Source organism: Ochotona curzoniae, unplaced genomic scaffold (genome assembly GCF_017591425.1).
Source record: "Ochotona curzoniae isolate NIBS_2020 unplaced genomic scaffold, NIBS_Ocur_1.0 contig_899, whole genome shotgun sequence".
Classification (NCBI taxonomy): Eukaryota; Metazoa; Chordata; class Mammalia; order Lagomorpha; family Ochotonidae; genus Ochotona; species Ochotona curzoniae.
In genome coordinates, this window is record NW_024466605.1 from 214,130 (window position 1) to 233,325 (window position 19,196).

Genomic DNA, 19,196 nt, shown 5'->3' on the forward strand with positions numbered 1-19,196 from the left:
TTCTGCCTAGTTGTTCTATCAATGGCGAAAGTGGGCTATCGGAATCTCTCATTATTATTGTATTAGAGTCTGTGTCTACCTTTAATCTACCAATGATTGTTTTAAAGAGTCAGATGTCCTGGCATCAGGTGCAGGTACATGTATTATGGTCATTTCTTCTTGTTGAATCATTATGTGATGTTCTCCTTCATCTCTTTTAATAGCTTTTCTGTTGAGGTCTATTTCATTCCATTCTTTCACTTTCAGATTGTGTCTTTCTTGGTAAAGTAGGATTCTTGCTGACAACCAATAGATTGGTCTTATTTTTTTAATTTATCTGGCCAGATTGTATCCTTTGGTTGGAAATTTGAGGACATGTGCATTCAAGATTATTGTTGCAAAGTAACAAGTTGGTCCATTTTTGCATAAATATTCTCATTGTTGAGGGTTTCCATTGTACCTTTACTATGAGGTTCTTTGTATTCTTTCGTTATGGTGATTGTCATTCTCTGTTTTGTGTGTAAAACATCTTTAAGCATCATTTGAAGTGTACAAACCTGTACAAACAAGTCTAGAGACGTTATTTTGTGATCAAATACCTAATAGATTTCTGGGCTACATGATAATGGAACTTTAGTTTTACAAGGAAAAACTAAACTATTTTCCAAAATATCTTTGTAATAATTCTTTACCTTCTTTTCTCTATGAAAGCTTCCCTGGACAGTTCTGTTTTGTCTTATCGGATTTTTTTTTTTTTTGCCAAATTTTAGGTTTTTGCTTCTGTAACTTAAAAGATTTATTTATGTATATAAATTTAGCATCACAGAGAAAGAAACAGAGACAGGGAGAGAGAGATGTCTTCCTTTATCTGGTTGACTCCCCATTTGATGAGCAGAATAACTGTGTGGCCAGGTGCAGGTCAAGAACATGGAGCTTTGTCCAAGTGTCCAGCATGGGTGAGGTGTGCAAGCACTCGGGCTGTCTTCTGCTAACTTCCCAAGCACATTTGCAGGGAACCGGATTGAAATTGAAGCATCTAATACTTGAATCACTGCTACATGGGTGGCCAGCACCTCAGGTCACAGACTAACGTGGGGTGCCATGGTGCTGGTGACTATAGTGATATTTTATTATTCTTTATTTAACATGACTTCAACAGCGTATATGGATTCATCCATATGTGGGTGCGTTGGTGTGTGTCTTCTATACAATTCTGATGGCCTCAGACTCATGAACCTACCACCACAATTGTGATACATATCTGTGTGATTAATCATGCCATGGTTTCTACTGTTATCCCTTTGCAAATTCATGGATTCTCTCTTCCTTTGTTCATAACTCTGCAGACTATCAAATTGTTGTTTTTTCTTCAGTAACATGATTTCATGAATCAATGATTTGTTATTTTCCCTCATACCGAGTTTTTCTTATACTTTTTGTTTTTGAAAAGCCTTCATATTATTTCCCTTTTGGATATTGATTTTGGCTGTCAATTGTATGAATTCTGTCACTCAATGGAGCTGAAGATTAATTGCTATTATACTAAAATATATATCTATGCTTTTCATATAAGCTTATAATATATTTTGATTTAATTTTTAACAAGTGATATGGGAATCTTAGGATAAGGTAAGAATTTTTAAACATTTTATTTGCTTTTATTTATTTAAAAGTGTGTGTAAGAGAGAGAGAAAGAAAGAAGAGAATGAATTTCTTTTACCCACTGATTAACTACTGAAATGCATACAACACCCAGGCCTGCACCTGGTCAAAGCTGGGAATTCATAGGTATGTTAATATTGTAACACTATGTTTGAAAGAAGCAACCATTATTTAATTTACATTTTTGATAGAAAATAACTGACATATCCTTTTTTTTTAGTTCATTCTTTTTGGTTATATTCCCACAAATGAGATAGCTAAACCCTTACAGTAGATCCAGTTTAAGGAATCTTCGTTCTTTTTTTTTTCCATGCTTGGTGTATTAATTTGCATTTGCAACAACTGGGTCAGAATAACCTGTTATCCAATATGCATCCATTCTCCTTCGACTTTACTGACAGGCATTATAACTAAAGCAAAGATACCTCCTTGTAATTTTATTTACAATTTCCCTGCGGCTAATGATCCTGAACATTTTCTTGTGTGAACTATCCTTTAGTCTTTCTTGAAAACTGCATATTCATAACCATTGGCCACTTCTTAACTAGGTGGCATTTTGGTTAATTTTTTAAATCTATTTTTAACATATTGCAGATATTAGTCCTTTATAAGATATGTATCTTGTAAATATTTTTACCATTCCTAAAGCTATCTTCCCTTTTAATTCAGCTTAGAAAAAATGAACACATTCTTTTAAAACTATACTATCCTGAAATTGAAAAAAAATTTTATTAGTGGTATGTGTGTTAAAAAATCAACTAGTCTTTTTTCAATAAAGATTTATCTATTTTTATTGAAAAGTCAGATATACAGAAAGGAGGAGAAAGAGAGAGGAAAATCTTCCATCCAATGATTCATTCCCCAAGCAGCTGCAACGGCTGGAGCTGAGCCAATCCGACTCCAGGAACTTCTTCCAGGTCTCCCACGTGGGTGCAGGGTCCCAAGGCTTTGGGCCTTCCTTGACTGCTTTCCCAGGCCACAAGCAGGGAGCTGGATGGGAAGCAGGACTGCCAGGATTAAATCCGGCATCGATATGGGATCTCGAGCATTCAAGGCGAGGACTTTAACAGCTATGCTATCGCGCCAGGCCCCAAGTAGTCTTTAAATTATTTTTTTGCAAAGAAAAATACTTTGCTGGCAAATTCCACCATTCTTGCAGCTATCTTCCCTTTTAATTGTCTGTTTTCCTCTCCTCTCCTCTCCTCTCCTCTCCTCTCCTCTCCTGTCCTCTCCTCTCCTTTTCTTTTCTTTTCTTTTCTTTTCTTTTCTTTTCTTTTCTTTTCTTTTCTTTTCTTTTCTTTTCTTTTCTTCTTTCCTTTTGGGTGTGGATAAGTTTCATAGTTTGATATAATCTTCCTTACTTTGCTTTAAAATGTATTCCCTGTACATTTGGAGACTTTCCAAGAAGTCATTGCCTGATTCAATCAATGTCTTAGAATGTTTGTCCTACGTTTTCCTCTAGTGGTTTGATATTTCAAGCCAGTCTTAACTATATATATTTCATGCATTCTGACTTGATTTTGGAGTAAGCTGTGAAGTAAGGGTCATCTAACTTTCCCTACTAGACCCAGTCCCAGGTCTTGCACTTTCTAGGTGGTTCTGCAGTGTAACTTGACCTCATTTGCCCCTAGTCACTTGCCAGCTGATGCTGCAGCAAAGCCTAACTGGTTTTACTTACTCTGGCTCATGCATGCACCAGTGGATACAGTCAGTTACCCCAGGTTGGCATTCCCCCAACCCATTTCTCATGCAGACTAACAGGTGTTATGGCCCTTCCAGGTCTTGTCTTCCCCCTTTTCCAGCTCTCATATTCATCAGTTTTCACCAGTGGGAGTAGTGACCCAACTGGAGGTCCACTGCAGACTTGCCCAGCCCAGCCAGCCCCGAGTCTTGGCCCTAATGTGCACTGGTTGGTGTTGTGGACCAACCTGGCCAGTCCTGTGCACTGTCCTGGTTCTCAGATCTGCCATTGGGTATTATGAACTGGCCCACACCCATTATGAACTGGTATTATGCTCTGTCCTTAGACCTGAGCCACATGTATGCCGGTGGGTACCATAACCTGGCCTCATCTTGGTTACTCCCTGCCTTGGTTCTTGCTCTCACCTGCAAGGATTGCATCCTGTGAAGGAGTTTCCCAACCTCCTCTATCATGTCTCCTCCCATGGCAGATCTCACACACACCGGTGGTTCCTCGGCCCAGACTGACTTAGTCCACTTCCTGTTCTTGCCCAACTGGCCCACACCCATTTCAGTTCTTACTGTTGGCTTTTAGAGCCCAGGCACACTTGGCCCACTCCCTGATACAGCTCTTGAATGGTTCAGCAGGAACCAACCCATCCCATCCTACGTCCACCCTGTCTCTCATAAGCACCAATGTGTGCTGGAGTCTAGCCCAGGATGACACACCCCTGACCCAGGCCCCACCCATGCCAAGGGACACTGTAGTCATTTCCAGTCCAGATCAGCTTCCCCATTCTAGCTTGCACACTCACCAGTTGAACCACCACCCAGCCGAGGCATCCCCTTAGTTGCCCAATTAGGCCTGTTCCCTGCCACAGATCTTGTACATGCTACTAGTTCCTCTGGCATAGCTTGGCATTGCCCATCCCCCATCATGTCCTTTGCCATTGGATCCTGCAGCCTGGTCTGTCCTGACCCAACTTGAGTCCCAAATCTTGCTGGAAGGTGCTGCAACCCAGCCCTGCCAGTCTACTCTCATCTCTGATTCATGCAAACCCATAGGTATGACAGCCATCCCAGCATGGCCCACATTCCAGCCTGCCTCCTGCACATACTAGTGGGCTAAGGTTGGCCTGGTTCTACCCAGTCCTCCACCTCCAGAATCAACCCACAATGTTGCTGACAGACGGAGATACCTTGCCCAGCCTGACCAACACCCAGGCCTGGATCATATGTTCACCAGTGGGAGCTATGCCACACCAGGGGAGTTTCCCAAGTTCTCCCACTAGGTTCACCCGCAGACCAAGATCTCACATGTGATGGCATAGTCTGCCGCCTCCATCCCAGCCTTTATTTGAGCTGGTGGATGTTACAGCTTGGCCTGTACCACACCCTATCCTTGGTGCACCTGCGGGTATTGCAGCTTGATCAGGCCCAGCCTGTTCCCAACCCCTGTGCCCATGAATGTTAGAGGGTCATGCCTACCTCATGTGTCACTAGCCCCAGCTCTTAAGCAAACCAGCAGAAATTGCAGTTCTACAGGGGTGGGTCCATATGTCTAATATCCCACAGAATCTGCTCCCAAAACTGGTTCTCTTGCATGCTAATCAGTGTCATGACATCACTTATCCCCTGTTCCAACTCTCACTGGAGGGTACTGTGATCTAGCCCTGCCAGCTAGGTCCTCAACCGTAGCTTTTTGTGTATCCTGGTGAGTGGTAATCAGTGGTGATTCATGCCAAATCAGTCCAGCTCAGGTCTCCCATATGGGCCAGTGTATAGAACTGATTAGAAAGCTCTTCCTCTGTTTGCTGACCAGGATCCCAATCTTCTGGCGTATATGTTGATCCGGGATTATACCCCTGCACACACCCAAAACCCAAGCCCTCTTGAAATGCCCCAAACCTGGTCCACTGGCACACCAGGCAGCCTGTTATCCTAGGTCTCTCCCCTCCATTCCTCTTACCCATCTTGGGACAAAGGATGTGAGGAAATACTCAGGTTCACTCCACACACTTGAGCACAAGCCCCCAAATCCCCACATGCCCTGCCAACTCCATTCCCCAGGCCATTTGCAAGCCTGGACTCCTAGGTCCCCACGGCACATCACCCTCCCACAAAAGCGCAGAATGGTGGCGGGCTGCCCTCTCATGTGGGCACAGAATGGTGGCGGCCATCCTCCCGCACAGGTGCATGATGGGTCCTGAACCAACACTGTATTTAATCAACTGCTTTCTTTGCATCTATTGCAGGGATGATATTTCATGTTTATTCACTGCATTTATTGATCTAGCTCTACATCCCCCTGGAGTAAATCACACTATAGTAGGATGCTTTTTTTTTTTCTTTTGGTGTTTTGTTGGACATGCTTCTTGAGTATTTTGTTGAGAAACTTTATATCTTATTCGTTGGAGGTATTTGCAGGTCTCTTTCATCTTTGGAACCTTGTTTCTTCTGGAATTAAGATAATATTAACTTCATAGAATGAGTTTCCAAGGGTTTGAATTGTTCTTTGAATGTATTGTGAGATTACTTATTTTAAACCTGTTTTGTTATGAACTTTCCTCTGAACACTGCTTTATGTGTGTCTGTCTTTTGATGTGCAGTGTTTCTATCTTCATTCATTTCAACATTTTTAATATCTTTTTTAATTTTTAAATTCGCCCCCCCCCTTATGATTTTCTACTCATTCAGAAGTTTGTTGTCTGGCCTCCATGTCTTTATGGAGCAGCTAGAGTTTGTTTTGTTGTTATTTTTTGGCTTCACATGATATGGTTACAATGTTTAAACACATTTAAATATGATTTATTACCTCATAAAAGGTCTACCCTGGAGAATGCTCGTGTCATGGTGGAAACAATGTGTGCTCTGCACTTGTGGGACAGACTGCTTCACAGATAGCACCGGTGCCTTTGTTTTAGCTCTGTGTGCTTTACTGACTTTTGTCTGTTGATCTGTCTATGGGTGAAACTCGCCAAGTTAATGTTAAACTCTACAAGTGTTAAATTTTCTCCAAGTAATGGAGCTTGTGATTCCCTTAAGATCCGCCAACATTTGTTCTCTAAAACTGGATGCTGTGGAATTCAGTCATGTGCAAGTAAAATAGCCTGGTCTTCCTTTTGATTGGATTAATTAATTATCCCATAGTGACCTTCTTTTTCTCTTTTAAGTTTTTCTCATGGATATTTTTTTTTCAGTGTAGCTATTTCTTCTCACTTTTAGGTTTCCATCTGCATGGAGTATTTCTCCATCCTTTTACTTCTAGTCTGTGAATATACCTGTGTGTATGTGTGTGTTTACTAGTGAAGTGTGTCTTATGAGTGACATATAGATCTTACTTTTTTTTTTATCCATTCAGCCACCCTGTGTCTTTTATTTGGCAATTTAAGCCTATTTATGTTCAAGCTTATCTTCATTAGGCAGCGATTTGATAGTGCTATATTTTCATAAAAAATTGTTAACACCTATTTTGAACACCCTGTGATTTTGTTGATGAGTTTTCTACTTGTGATACTGATGTTGATCAGTTTTCTCTGCTTTGGCACATAACACATTGCTAATTGTCATGTTATCCTGGGCTGATCATGGATTCTTAATGGATTCTTTCAACTTGTGTTTCTTTGGAAGATCTTTACTTCATTTTCACTTATGAATGAAAGTTACTCAGGGTAAAGTATTCTGGGTTGGTAGTTTTTTTTGTTTGTTTGTTTTTTAGAATTTGGACTATATTGTTTCATGGACTACGAGGTTTCTGTTGAAAAATCTGCTGTCAGTCTAATGCAAGTCCCTTTAAATGTGAATTAATGAGCTTCTTTCACAATTTTAGAATACTTCTCAAGTCGAGAGGAAGCTCTTTTTGGATCAGACCTCTTGAGCATCTGTAAATGTGTTTGTCCATATCATTCCGCAAGTTGGAGAGGCTTCTGTTAATTTTTCATGTGAATTGTATTACATATTGTTAAGAACTAAGTGTTGCCAATAATACATATAAATGTATAGAACTAATACAGATATGTACTTTTGGGGGCGATATTGTTACAGAAGACTGGGAAACGATTCTAAATCTGAATTAACCTTAATCTGCATTATTCAAATTTCAAATTTTCATAGTTCAAATTACTGATATAATTTAATGTAATTTTTGAAAAGTATATATAGATGCTTCTGTGTTTTTTAGGTAAGGGATTTTCCTTGCCAGAAGAATATCAGCGTTCTGGACCAAAGAAAGGCCTTTTATTCAGTTTATACATTTATCTACCACTCTTTGTTATAATTGGTGTCATTGCTCTGAAGTGGAATAAATTGAAGAAATTTTGGCACAGAGAAGAACCTTTAAGTGAAGGGTGGGTAAACACATTAATTTTTAAAATTATGGGAAGAATTTGGATGCAATTCAGAGTATTGTAGGTAGGAATTCTCAGAAAAGGATTAAGTTTTATAAGTTTTGAATAAGGAAGTCTCAGAGTCTAGGCCCTCAGGAACACGTCCCATTCCCAGGAGCCACTGCAGCTGCTCGTGACATCTTGGCAGCCTCTCCAGGAAAAGCCGAGCTGACTAAAACGTTCAGGAGGCTCTGCTCACTTCCCAGGCAGCCCCACGGTGCCGGCCCTGCCATTCCACGTGCTCAGCAGGTGACAGACACAGGCAGGGAAGAAAGGCTGGGACTAGGACATGTGGGCGGCTAGACAAACTGGAGCCGGCACAGAATAAGGGAGACCATACTGTTCATATGTCTATAAAAAGTAATTAAGGTATTGCACAGATTATTTTAATTTCACATAACAGCAATGTCAAACCTGATTTAATGTTTAAGGAATGCATGTTTAAGTGAATGTTTAAGGAAGTAAGAACATAGATAAAGGAAAGATGAATGGGTTTCATGTGGTGCAACATGTAAACGGCTATTTTTCAGGAGTGCTGGTGGACACAAAACCATGGTTAAAATGTTCATCAATGACTCCATTTATAACATTAAGATATTAAATCATCTGATAATATATTGAAATTCAGGGCAACAACTGGACTCTTTATAATGATATTTGCATAATCAAATTAGTGTCAGTTGGCTTCATGAAAGGAGAACTGGCAGAAGTCTTCCGGGTGCTCTCACTGAAGAGCCCATCTTGGAGAACACCAGTAGATGCTAAAAGTTATTCAGACACTCAGAAAACTCTTGTGGGAAGGACTCGTTAGCTACCAACGACAAAAGGAGGTCACCACAGGCCTAAGTGTCACAGGGGCCATGACTGATGTCAGGGTTCCAGGGCTGAAGCAAGTGGAGGTCAAGAACTGTTGGTCAGAAACTGGATCCTTCTCTTGATCACTCAAGAGCTTTAGGATTGAATCAGCTCTTATTCTCCTTTCATTCTCTCCACAATGACTGGCCTGCTTAAAATTGCTCTGACACATCTATTGCAACCATTTCTACATCAGCTTGTAAAGAAAATACTGATAATCTGCTCGCAGCCAGTGTCCCGATGTCTGTCAGTCCATTCTCTCTAGACAGAAGCACCTAACCTCAGACAGAGTTCTGCATGAGTTTACAAGTCCAAGTCAGGAGTTCAAACCCGTTCTTATCATGTGTGGTCCTGAGTTATAGCCGTGAACTAGGGACTAGGAGGCTGTGATCCTCCCTGCCCACATTGACTGTGAACTGTAGTGTTCCAAAGCGGGCATGCGGGCTCTCTACACACCACTATGGTGAGAAGCTATGTCAGCCTACAATTTAGTGCACAATTAAAGGATCTCATTAGTGACAGTGAATTTTAGTACAAATAGTTTTTTTATGTAGATAGTTATTTACATACATATTATGGTTAGAATGATGGTAATTTCAGAATTTGAAGATATCCGTACAATGTATCTCTTTTGACATTTGTGAGTTTTTACTTTAGATAGAATGGTATTTATTTTGCCATTTTTTATGTCAGTGATAAGGAGGACTGCTGGCTAGAACTGACTGCACGAGAAGTTAAAATACAGTTTATCACCTCTACAATTCAGAGATAAATGAGAAAAGGTTACACACCCAAATATATAGGAAGCACAGAATATGTGCTATATAAATATATTCTGTATAAATGAATTAGCACACGTTTAACTTTGTATTTAATTTATTTGATTTTCTTGCTATAGCTCAAGACTGCCATGTTTCCTAATCCTAAAAATCAAAACACGTTCTCATTCTTTATGCAGATCATTAACAGAAGAAAGTAGTGGTAACAGCACTGAGTCGTGGAATTAAAGGTAAATTAAAAGCATACAATTATTGATAAATCATGTAGTAATCCATGAAGTGCTTGTCGACCTTCAGCCACACCTAGCCTCAGGAAACTACTGCCGTACTTCATCCCCCCACCATTATTTGCTATTCTCACATGACAAAGCTAACAATAAGATAAAGATTCAAGTATTGATTCTGTTAGGTTCATTTGGTCATATTGAGTGTCAATTAATATCTGCCTGAGAGTTGTTACGCAATCATCTCTTTACAACAAGAAACTAGCCTCGATAGATATTACGTGTTACCTTGAATAACTTCCAAAAAAATTCCTATTTCCTGCTCCTTCAGTTAAGGTTTTGATAAGTAGACTCATGTACATTGTCTTCCATGATTTATATTTCTTCCATTCTAGGACTCCATTGGCATTGCTCTGCTTCCTTGGGAAGTAAGCAAATGCTCAGGCAGAATTTAAACAACTTCTCCAAAGCTCAGAATCTTTGTAAGGTTTGGAGTTGGAGTCTAGGGCAACCAGATAACACAGTTTGCAGTCTTAAGAATACTTCTTGAACACACAGCCAAAGAAAACAACTGGGGTTGCTGGATGGGACGCTGATTGAGGGCATCTTACATTTACAGCTCTGGCAAATTCTAAAATGTACCTTTTTTAAAAATTTCTACCATGAAATGGAAAAAAAAAATAGGAATCAATCCATATATTTTAGAGTTCTAATTTATTTATGTAAAAAAATACCAATAATTTGGCTCTGCCACTAAGAATCATTGGAAAAATGTTACTCCAAATCAGGAGTGCAGTCTTCCAGCAACTCGTATCTGACTCTAACAGCTAAGTCAATCGGTGTCTGTTTGCTCCTGTGTCACTGAGTGCGGGGGCGGGGGGGGGGGGGAGATAAAAACCAGGCCCTAGGGTTCCTTACTTTGAACTTCAAACATCCCATCTAAAATTGCACAACCCTGAAGCCAGTGTTTTGGTTCAACTGGTAACATTTCTCCCTGCAATGCTGACCACCCTGGACACTGGTTCAAGTCTCAGCTGCTCCATTTATGATATAGTTCCTTGCTAATATGCCTGGGAGGGTTGTTGCACCATGTGGGAGACCCAGATGGAGTTCCAGGCTCTTTGCTCATCCTGGCTTAGCTGAAACCCTTGTGGGTGAACTAGAGAATGAAAGAATTCTTTCTCTCATTCCCTGTAAGTCTGCTTTGTAAAGTAGTCAGTAAATCTATATTAAGGGGGAAAAAATCCTATGGCACTCACTGTGCAAGTGTTTACACCAAAAAACCATGCAGATCTTTCTGATTTCAGAAACAAAACAAATCCATCTTGCACGGGTAAATGTCTGGCAGAATTTCCCATGCATATTTCTAAGTTAAAAAAAAAATCTATCCACAAATGTGAGATGAGCATCAGTGAATACCAGTTTTTCTGAAACAAAGCTAGCAAAAAAGGCTATAACTGTAAATAAATCAAAGAAAGATGCTCGGGTGGGATTTTGGAGGCCTCAGAAGCCTTCTGACACCTTACTGTGAGTGGAGATTTGGACTTCATGTAGTTGATTTGCATATTAATAGAGGATGTAAGGTTTTGTTTTGTTTTGTTTTGTGGAGATGAGGGATATTTGAGGGGGCTTTGTCATGATATGTGAGTTTTTACAATTGCAGTGGAGTAAGGTAAGGGGAAGTGGATTCAGCCAGATGAGGTGATTGGACAAACAGCTGAGAAACTCCTGAAGAGATGGCTGAGAGAAGACTGCATAGGCAGGAAAGGTCAAGGGAGGGCAGAATCAGATGGGAAGACAGAAGCCCAGACCAAGTTTTAGAGAAATGAGGCCAGTGCAATCAGCGTGCTGACTGGTTGATGTTCTTGGGTTAGGAAAAAAAAGACATCTGGTAGACAGTGGTGGGTGAAGTGGAGAATGAAGAATGAGTTCAGATTCAGAAGTTAACATGTGAAACACCTGTTAGAAATGTGCAGAATGCTTTTGGAGGTATGCTGCCTCTACAGAAAAAAAAAAAATAGGCAAATATCAGTAACTCCTGTGTCCTCTTCATGGATTCACATCACTCATTTCCGCTGTTACACAAGGGGTGCTTTTCTGGCATGAAGAGCTTGGAAACAAAACACCTGAGTTTCAGCTTACAGTGTTACCTTTTCATGTGGCTATTGCGAGCTACTGATGAAAAAGAAACAATGCTTCACAAATGTCCTGGGAAACAAAAACAAAAACAAAACGGGGATTTCAGTATCTCCAGGGTTTTTGCTGTTGTAATTTGTTTCTGGTTTTTATACTAATTGACTACCACCCTAGAGTTGCTAATTATGAAATTTAAGCATTTCTACATTTCTGTTTCCGTCACAGTCACTAAGCCATAACATCAGAAACAATAGACTGGAGGAAGGATATGACCAAGAAACACTGCTAACTGCTTTGACTCAAGAATGAAAAACTGTGTCTGGCTTGGCTTTCCTTTAGTTGTGACTTTCAGGTTTCGCTTTCACCAAAGAAAATAAATCCTGTGACTGTGAGGGAATGAACTCATGCTTGTTGGTTTTCTGTTGTAAATGTTCAGTGGGAAATGTTTGCCCTGGAAGCTGTTAGAGCCAGAGTAAGAACCATCCCATTGTCTGTTGCTGCCCCTGCAGATGTTCATGGCCGTGCTAACATCCCCTGCCCCTCTCCAATAGCTGGTGAGACCCCCTGTTCTTCCATCACAGACTTTGGAATGTGCAATGAAACAGGACCTGGAGACGAGCATCTCCAGAGCTCCCAGGTGGCCCTGCCTTCGCTTCCATCTTGCATGGGTTGCTCTAAGTGTGTTCTAGGTCAAGGGCATCTGTCCTGCTTCCAGTGGCTGCTTCCTGGGCCCAGTGTAAACTGAGAACCCATGAGGTTCTTGTGGTCCTTTGGGGGATCCACACATCAGTCCCCCACTGAAGCTGGGCTTTGCTGGGTAGGCTCTCTCTACTGTAATCCTCCTCCTCTCACCTCTCTTGCTGAAGTGGCTGCACCTTGACATGCTTCACAGCATTGTATCTGGAGTTTGACCAGGACCTTCAGGGTCTGCATCACAAAGCCAAAAAACAAGATCCACTGGTCATTTCCCAATGCTCATCCACTGATGCCAACGAATGAGGAAAAAGTAGTGTATCCCTCTGTTGGAGTAACTTCAGCGTCAGAAGGAATGAGGCCTTGCTACACCATGGATGAGCCTTGAAACTTAAAGAGCAGAGCACAGACCAGTCATTGGTGTGACGTGGGAGAGAACATGCCTTCTCTAGAGGTGACGTTAGTTTGATAGTGGTTTAGGGCTAGACGTGGAAAGAGGGTAGGGGTGGAAGTGAAGGAGGACAGGAGCAGAGGTTATAGATACAAGGCGTAGTGGTGATTCTCATGTTCCGACTCACTCCCCAAACGCTTTCAGGCCTCAGTGAAGTTCAAGCTACTTAAACAATCTCTGCTATCTTCCGGGGTACACATTAGCATCAAGCTGAAAATTTAGGACATGAAACCTATACTGCAATGCAGGGTGCTGTGGTCCCACGTAGCGTTTTACCACCACAGTTGTTCAGGTTACATGAGTCAAATGGGAGGCTACTGAGTGATGTCTCAATGAGAGTGTTTCCAAAAGGCACTCCCTGGGATGATTCTTGCAGAATCTTATTTCTCATCCATCAGTGCTCACACAGTCGGGGGCTGTTGTGGCCACTGCTTGCATTAGTTCCCCCATCTCTGAGCTTCCATCTGTCAGGCATACGAATATCTGAAGGAGACAGGTTTCAGTTTTGCAACTGTTGGAACAAATCATCTGGGGTACACAGAGGAACCCTGGTGTGGGACAGGTGAGCAGAGAAGACACTTGTCTGAATGTTCAGGGAGCACTTAGTGAATTTCTTCTACACTGAATCAGTGTTGCACTTTTTCCTTGTCTTGCTGTCTCTCCCATCTCTAAAGCTCAAAGCTGTGCTTAAAGTCGCTATTAACAAAACAGGTGACTTACACTTTAATGCTTCGGTGTGTCTTTGCAATGATGCTGGAACAAAGATACACAGTTGCAGAGTGCATTATGATCAGCAATGAGGAACTGCTACTTAGAACAGATTAAAATGGCTAAGCTTTTTCACCTGGTCCAGCATCCTCAGTAAGACCTTCCAGGAAAGTGAACCGCCAAGTTCCTCCCTGCAGAGAAAAATCATCTCACCTATGGGAAGCTAACATCAATCCTGGGGATTTTGAACCTCTTACATGTCTTTACGGCAAATCAATCCTCCACTCTGGAGCCTGAGGGGCAGTACTACCTGCCCAAGTGTCCCAGGACTGTGTGGCTCAGGCCACACCCGCGAGCTTCGGAATGGCTCAACGGTCGTCCGCCTGGGCCGTGCTCTCTGCGCTCCGGCCAGAACCATGCTGCTTCTCACACTGCTCGCTGGACTTGGAGAGCTGCACGCCCTCCTGAGTAAGTCCTCTAGCCGCCTCCCCTCCGCGCTCCTTCGGCGACGCAGCAGGGCTGGGTCCCTTCTGAGCTCTCAACCATACCGCACAACCTTTCCTGGATCCCTCACGCACACCCCAAAGCCCAATTGAGAAACCAAGGTCTCCCACGGAGGTGTCTGTACTGACACTCAGCGCCAGCAGCTGACACTCAGCCAGGGCGGTCCCCAGGCTGTGATGGGACACAGAGGTGGGTGGATGGCCCGCAACGTGTTCTCTTGGGACCCGAAGAAACCAGGTTCCTCTGGGCCCCTATAATGTCAGCGTGTCTGTCCTTGAACAGACGTTGAAAACCGTGCTTAATACGATGTGCCGCAAAAAGGATGTGCACCATTTTGGGCTGTGCAGATATATCCAGCTAAATCTTGACTGAAATAAATACCAAACAAAAACACTAGGAAACCTTCCACCACGTATCGTGTTCTCACTGCAGATTCCGGCGGAGTATTTGTGCACGTCACAGTTGCACGGAGGGTGAGGTCGGATGGAAGCACAGCTTCAGACAGGAAGGTAAAGGATGCATGAGGCTCGTGTGGTTGTCTGTGTGAATTCACCGGTGTAGTAGGTCGGGTGCCACGGGTTAATGTTCTCCAGTCAAAGCACTGCGTTCTCCATGGATCTGGCACTGCCGCGTCCATCTGACCTCTCCTTGCCCCTGCTCTCCATCTTTGCCAATACGCCTCATCAACACTGGTTGGTTTCCTCACAGAAAACCAATCTATTTGAAATGTGCACTGCACAAAGCTCCTGTGTGAGCGTTAAAAAAAAAAAAAGTGGGGTTACCAAATACTAAATGACAACACCGATGACTTAAGTGCAATTTCCATGCGCTGAGTTTGACACAGAAGGAGTAGCAGCATCTAAGGGAAGGAAGGAAGGGAGGGAGGGAAGGGAAGAAGAAAGGAAGAAAGGAAGGAAGGAAGAAACATGGGAGGAAAAAACGAAGGAAGGAGGGAAGGAAGGAAGGAGAAATAAATGAAGAGGTTGCCTCATTATGTGAAAAAATAAAATTGCAGAATTATGTAAATTAGGTTTATTAAAATGTTGTTAATGATCATTAACTGGAAAATGGCTATCAGCTAGACAAAGAGTGATTACATTGAAAGCATTTGACCTTGAATGTGTTCTTGAATATTTCAAGTTTATACGATACATAGATTACATTGCAAACGGAAACAAACATCACTGGAGTTTAGATTTTCTTGTGGCTAAAAGATGCCATTCCTCTAAATGTTGTTGTTTTTTTTCACATTGAGAAAAAACATTTTAGAAATAAAAGTTAAAAATAATAATTTAGCACACACTATTAGAATACATTGTAATCCATCATGAACAATATTTAAGCTGATACGCTGAACAATTACACTAAAAGTAAAATTTGAAATGAATCACTTCCTTCCAATGATGTTATATTCACCTGTAACACTACCAGGTAATTCTCACTTTAACTATCTGAAGGAGGATGTCTGTTTAGGTCGTTACAGACATACATGTAAATGTCTATAAAATATTCATTCATGCATACATATACTTTTCCAGAAAGAAATCAAAACACAGGCAGTACTGTTTATGTTTATCCTGGACTACAATTCCAGGATAAACACAGCACGATAAGCTGTTTTCTGAAAAATTATTCATCAGTCATTTTCTTCCACTCTTTCGTGATTTTTGTGTTACACATTACAATTGAATGATCACTATAATATTCAAATCGTCTACTACTTGTCAAAAGATATAGAAACACCGTAGGATGTGAAATGGTTTTACTCCAGAAGGCATGAAGAGATAAATACTTGTGTATTGGAGTCTCTTAGTTTGCTATCAATTGTATGGGAAGTATTGAGGGCATTTTAACTTCGATAAAATACCTTCTAAGGTCAACTAAAGCCACAATGTTAAACAGCAACTCTAAATTAGGGAATCGGAAGCTGAGTGTAAATGAAGCGATTGGAATTCATCCTAAAAATCAGAAGCTCTGGTCTCTGATAAAGTAGTGTGACCTGGAAATCCGTGTCCCTTTACCACGGAAGAATCCCATTCATGGCCTCAGTTTGTTTTCCACCATTGATCCAACCACTCTGGGTAGGAGGCTAGTGGGAGGGGGTATCACTGACCAAGCCTGCTGCTGAATACTCCACTCTACAAATCAGGCTGAAAGTTTTTACCCTCTTAACAAGTTTGACACAATATGGTCATGCCTTTTGGGTATGTACCCCATAGTAGCATTGCTGGATCTTATGCAAATGTGTTTCCAGTTTTTAATGAAATGTCCACACTGCTGCAAAGGCTAGCATGTTGATGTACATCTCCACAAACGAGTGTATAATAGTTTCTTTTTCATCACATCCTCACCAGCCATGGTCGCATTCTGCTTCTGGATGATAACCGTTCAGACTCATCATTGTGATAGCTCATCATAGTTTTGACTTGTGTTGCCCTCACGGCTAGTAATACTGAGAATAAGATACTACGATACAAATAAGTTAAGTTCACTTTTGTACAAAATTCATTTTCTTTTTTTTTTCCTCTGTCATCTTATGGTAGAGGACCAGGTACCATCTAAATTATTTTAAAGGTTTCTTTTATTTATTTGAAAGCTCATAGAAAGAAGAAACAGAAATGGTGGGAAGAGAGAGAATCAAATCTTCAATTGCCGATTTATTCCCTGTATGGCTGTGGCTGGGCCACCCTGAAACAGGGAACAAATAGCTTTATCTGGGTCCTTCATATGGGCACCAGGTGTCCAGTTGCTTTTCCAGGAGCACTAATAGAGAGCTGGACCAGTAATGTAGCAACAGTGAGTGAAACCAGCTCCATACTGGAAGCAGATCAACACAGGGGAACTTCTGTGCCACAACACAAGCCTCGCCTCCTCCATTGTATTAGGCATTCTGCTCCCAGAATGCTATTTTAGTTGCCATGGTCTCTAGAGTACAAGAGAAGGCTGTAAGAACAAGATGCAAACTTATTGAATTATCAGTTATGATATCCTGACATGATGGTACACTTCAACCACCAGTAATAGGTCACAGATAAAGAATAGCCAAGCTGGGCCAGAACAAAACTGGGAGCAAAGAGCTTCTTCCTGATCCTCCACATGGGGGCATGGACCTAAAGACTTGGGCCACCTGCTTTCCCAGACACACTGACAAAATGCTGGCTAGCAAGTTAAGCAATCAGGATTCGAACCAATGCCCATGCGAGATGCCAGCACTACTGGGGGGCACTTAACCTACTGTGCCCACTCTGGCTCCATCTTAACCGCTATGCCAAACATCCACTCTGAGGAAGCATGTATTTATTTATAAGTAATTAAATTTTATATTTGATGGAAAGCATCATCAAAGCCACCTGGTCTTGGATTTTGCTTTCTTTGATATTTTTGCTATTATCACTAAACTGTCTTATTATTTGGATATATGTTCATAATTTTTTTTAAAGATTTATTTTTTATTATTTTTTATTGGAAAGGCGGATATACAGAGAGGAGAGAGAGAGAGGAAGATCTTCCGTCCGATGAGTCACTCTCCAAGTGAGCACAACGGGCCGATACTATGCCGGTCCGAAGCCAGGAGCCTCTTCCGGGTCTCCCACGCGGGTGCAGGGTCCCAAAGCTTTGGGCCGTCCTCGACTGCTTTCCCGGGCCACAGGCAGGGAGCTGGAAGGGAAGCAGGGCTGCCGGGGATAGAACCGGCGCCCATATGGGATCCTGGGCGTGCAAGGCGAGGACCTTAACCACTGCGCCATCACCGCGCCAGGCCCATATGTTCATAATTTTTAAGGATTTAATTATCTTTGTTGGGAAGACCAAAAAGAGGAGAGAGAGAACTTTCACCCACTGGTTCATTCCTCAATTGCTGCAACAACCAGAGCTCACCTGATCTGAAGCCAGGCGTTTTGTCTGGGTCTCCCACATGCATGTAGGTCACCGAGGTTTTGCATTATCTTCTGCTGCTTTTCCCAGGCCATAAGCAGAGAGCTGGGTCAGAAATGGGGCAGCCAGGACACAAACCAGAATCCATATGGGTGCCAGGGCAGCAGATGGCAGGTGAACAATTAATCTGCTGTGATACTGTATTGACTCCACTGTTTTTATATAAAGTATGGACATCTATAATATACATAGACTTTATTTACATTTATATCATTTATATTTTATAATTATTATAGACATAAAATATTTTCATTATTATTTTATGTGATTTGCATTTAAGTTATATTGATATATGCATTGATATAATACATGTTGGCATATGTATCATATAGTATATTTATATAAATATATAGCATATGTTTAGTATAGTAAACATATAGTATGTTACATGATATATATTTTGGAATTGTATATATTGCATACTGTATATATATAATTTATGTTTATGCGCATATATAGCATGATATATAATATGATGTATATTATGTATAATACTTATATAAATATTTATCATATATAAAATGTAATATTAATAATAGTTGCTAAATCATGTATATCATCATTTTAGATTTTGCATGTCAACTGTATATAATTATCTTATAGATTTATATATTACATGTAATATAAATTGCAATATTTATATGAATAACATTTACATATCTAAGTTTTATGAACTATTTGTAATAGGTATATATTTTGGGGAAATTAGTGATTGCCTTTGGATTTTAAATATTTTGCCTATTTTTGTCTGTGATATTCTCAATTCTTTTGATTTCTGTAGCATCAGCTGTAATATCTGGTCTGCCTGATTTTACTTGAATATCTCTTGTTTTAAAGCCTAGTTCAGCTAATTAAGAATTTGAACATTTTCTTGATATTTTCAGAAAGTTCTTACCATGTTCTGTTTTTCTTTTCTTTTTTTCTCCTTTATCTTTGTATTTGCCTTTTTAAGGGAACTATTGGTTTAGCTCTTTTGAGTTATTCCATCCACTGGTTCACTCCCCCAAATGGCTGCAACAGTGGGAACTTAGCCAATATGAAGCCAGAAGCCAAAGGCTTCTTCCAGGTCTCCCATGCTGGTCCAAGGTCCCAAAGCTTTGGCCTATTGTCCAGTGCTTTCCCAGGCCACAAACAGAGAGCTATGTGGGAAAGAGAGCAGCTGGGACATGAACTAGTGTCCTTATGGGATCCTGGCACTTGGAGGTGG

General features: G+C 41.1%; 2 protein-coding genes across 2 annotated transcripts in view; both read left to right on the plus strand.

The window, feature by feature from the left end:
• Positions 1 to 12,092, plus strand: part of LOC121165562 (A disintegrin and metallopeptidase domain 3-like) — a 159,830-nt gene extending 147,738 nt beyond the window's left edge. Inside the window, exons 23-25 of the mRNA XM_040994235.1 lie at positions 7,502 to 7,667; positions 9,520 to 9,570; positions 11,926 to 12,092. Coding sequence (XP_040850169.1) covers positions 7,502 to 7,667; positions 9,520 to 9,568 — 215 coding nt within the window. The 3' untranslated portion in view covers positions 9,569 to 9,570; positions 11,926 to 12,092. The remainder of the gene's footprint in view (positions 1 to 7,501; positions 7,668 to 9,519; positions 9,571 to 11,925) is intronic.
• A 1,717-nt stretch (positions 12,093 to 13,809) lies between these two features.
• Positions 13,810 to 19,196, plus strand: part of ADAM18 (ADAM metallopeptidase domain 18) — a 58,946-nt gene continuing 53,559 nt past the window's right edge. The window contains exons 1-2 of the mRNA XM_040994236.1: positions 13,810 to 14,020; positions 14,489 to 14,565. Coding sequence (XP_040850170.1) covers positions 13,810 to 14,020; positions 14,489 to 14,565 — 288 coding nt within the window. The remainder of the gene's footprint in view (positions 14,021 to 14,488; positions 14,566 to 19,196) is intronic.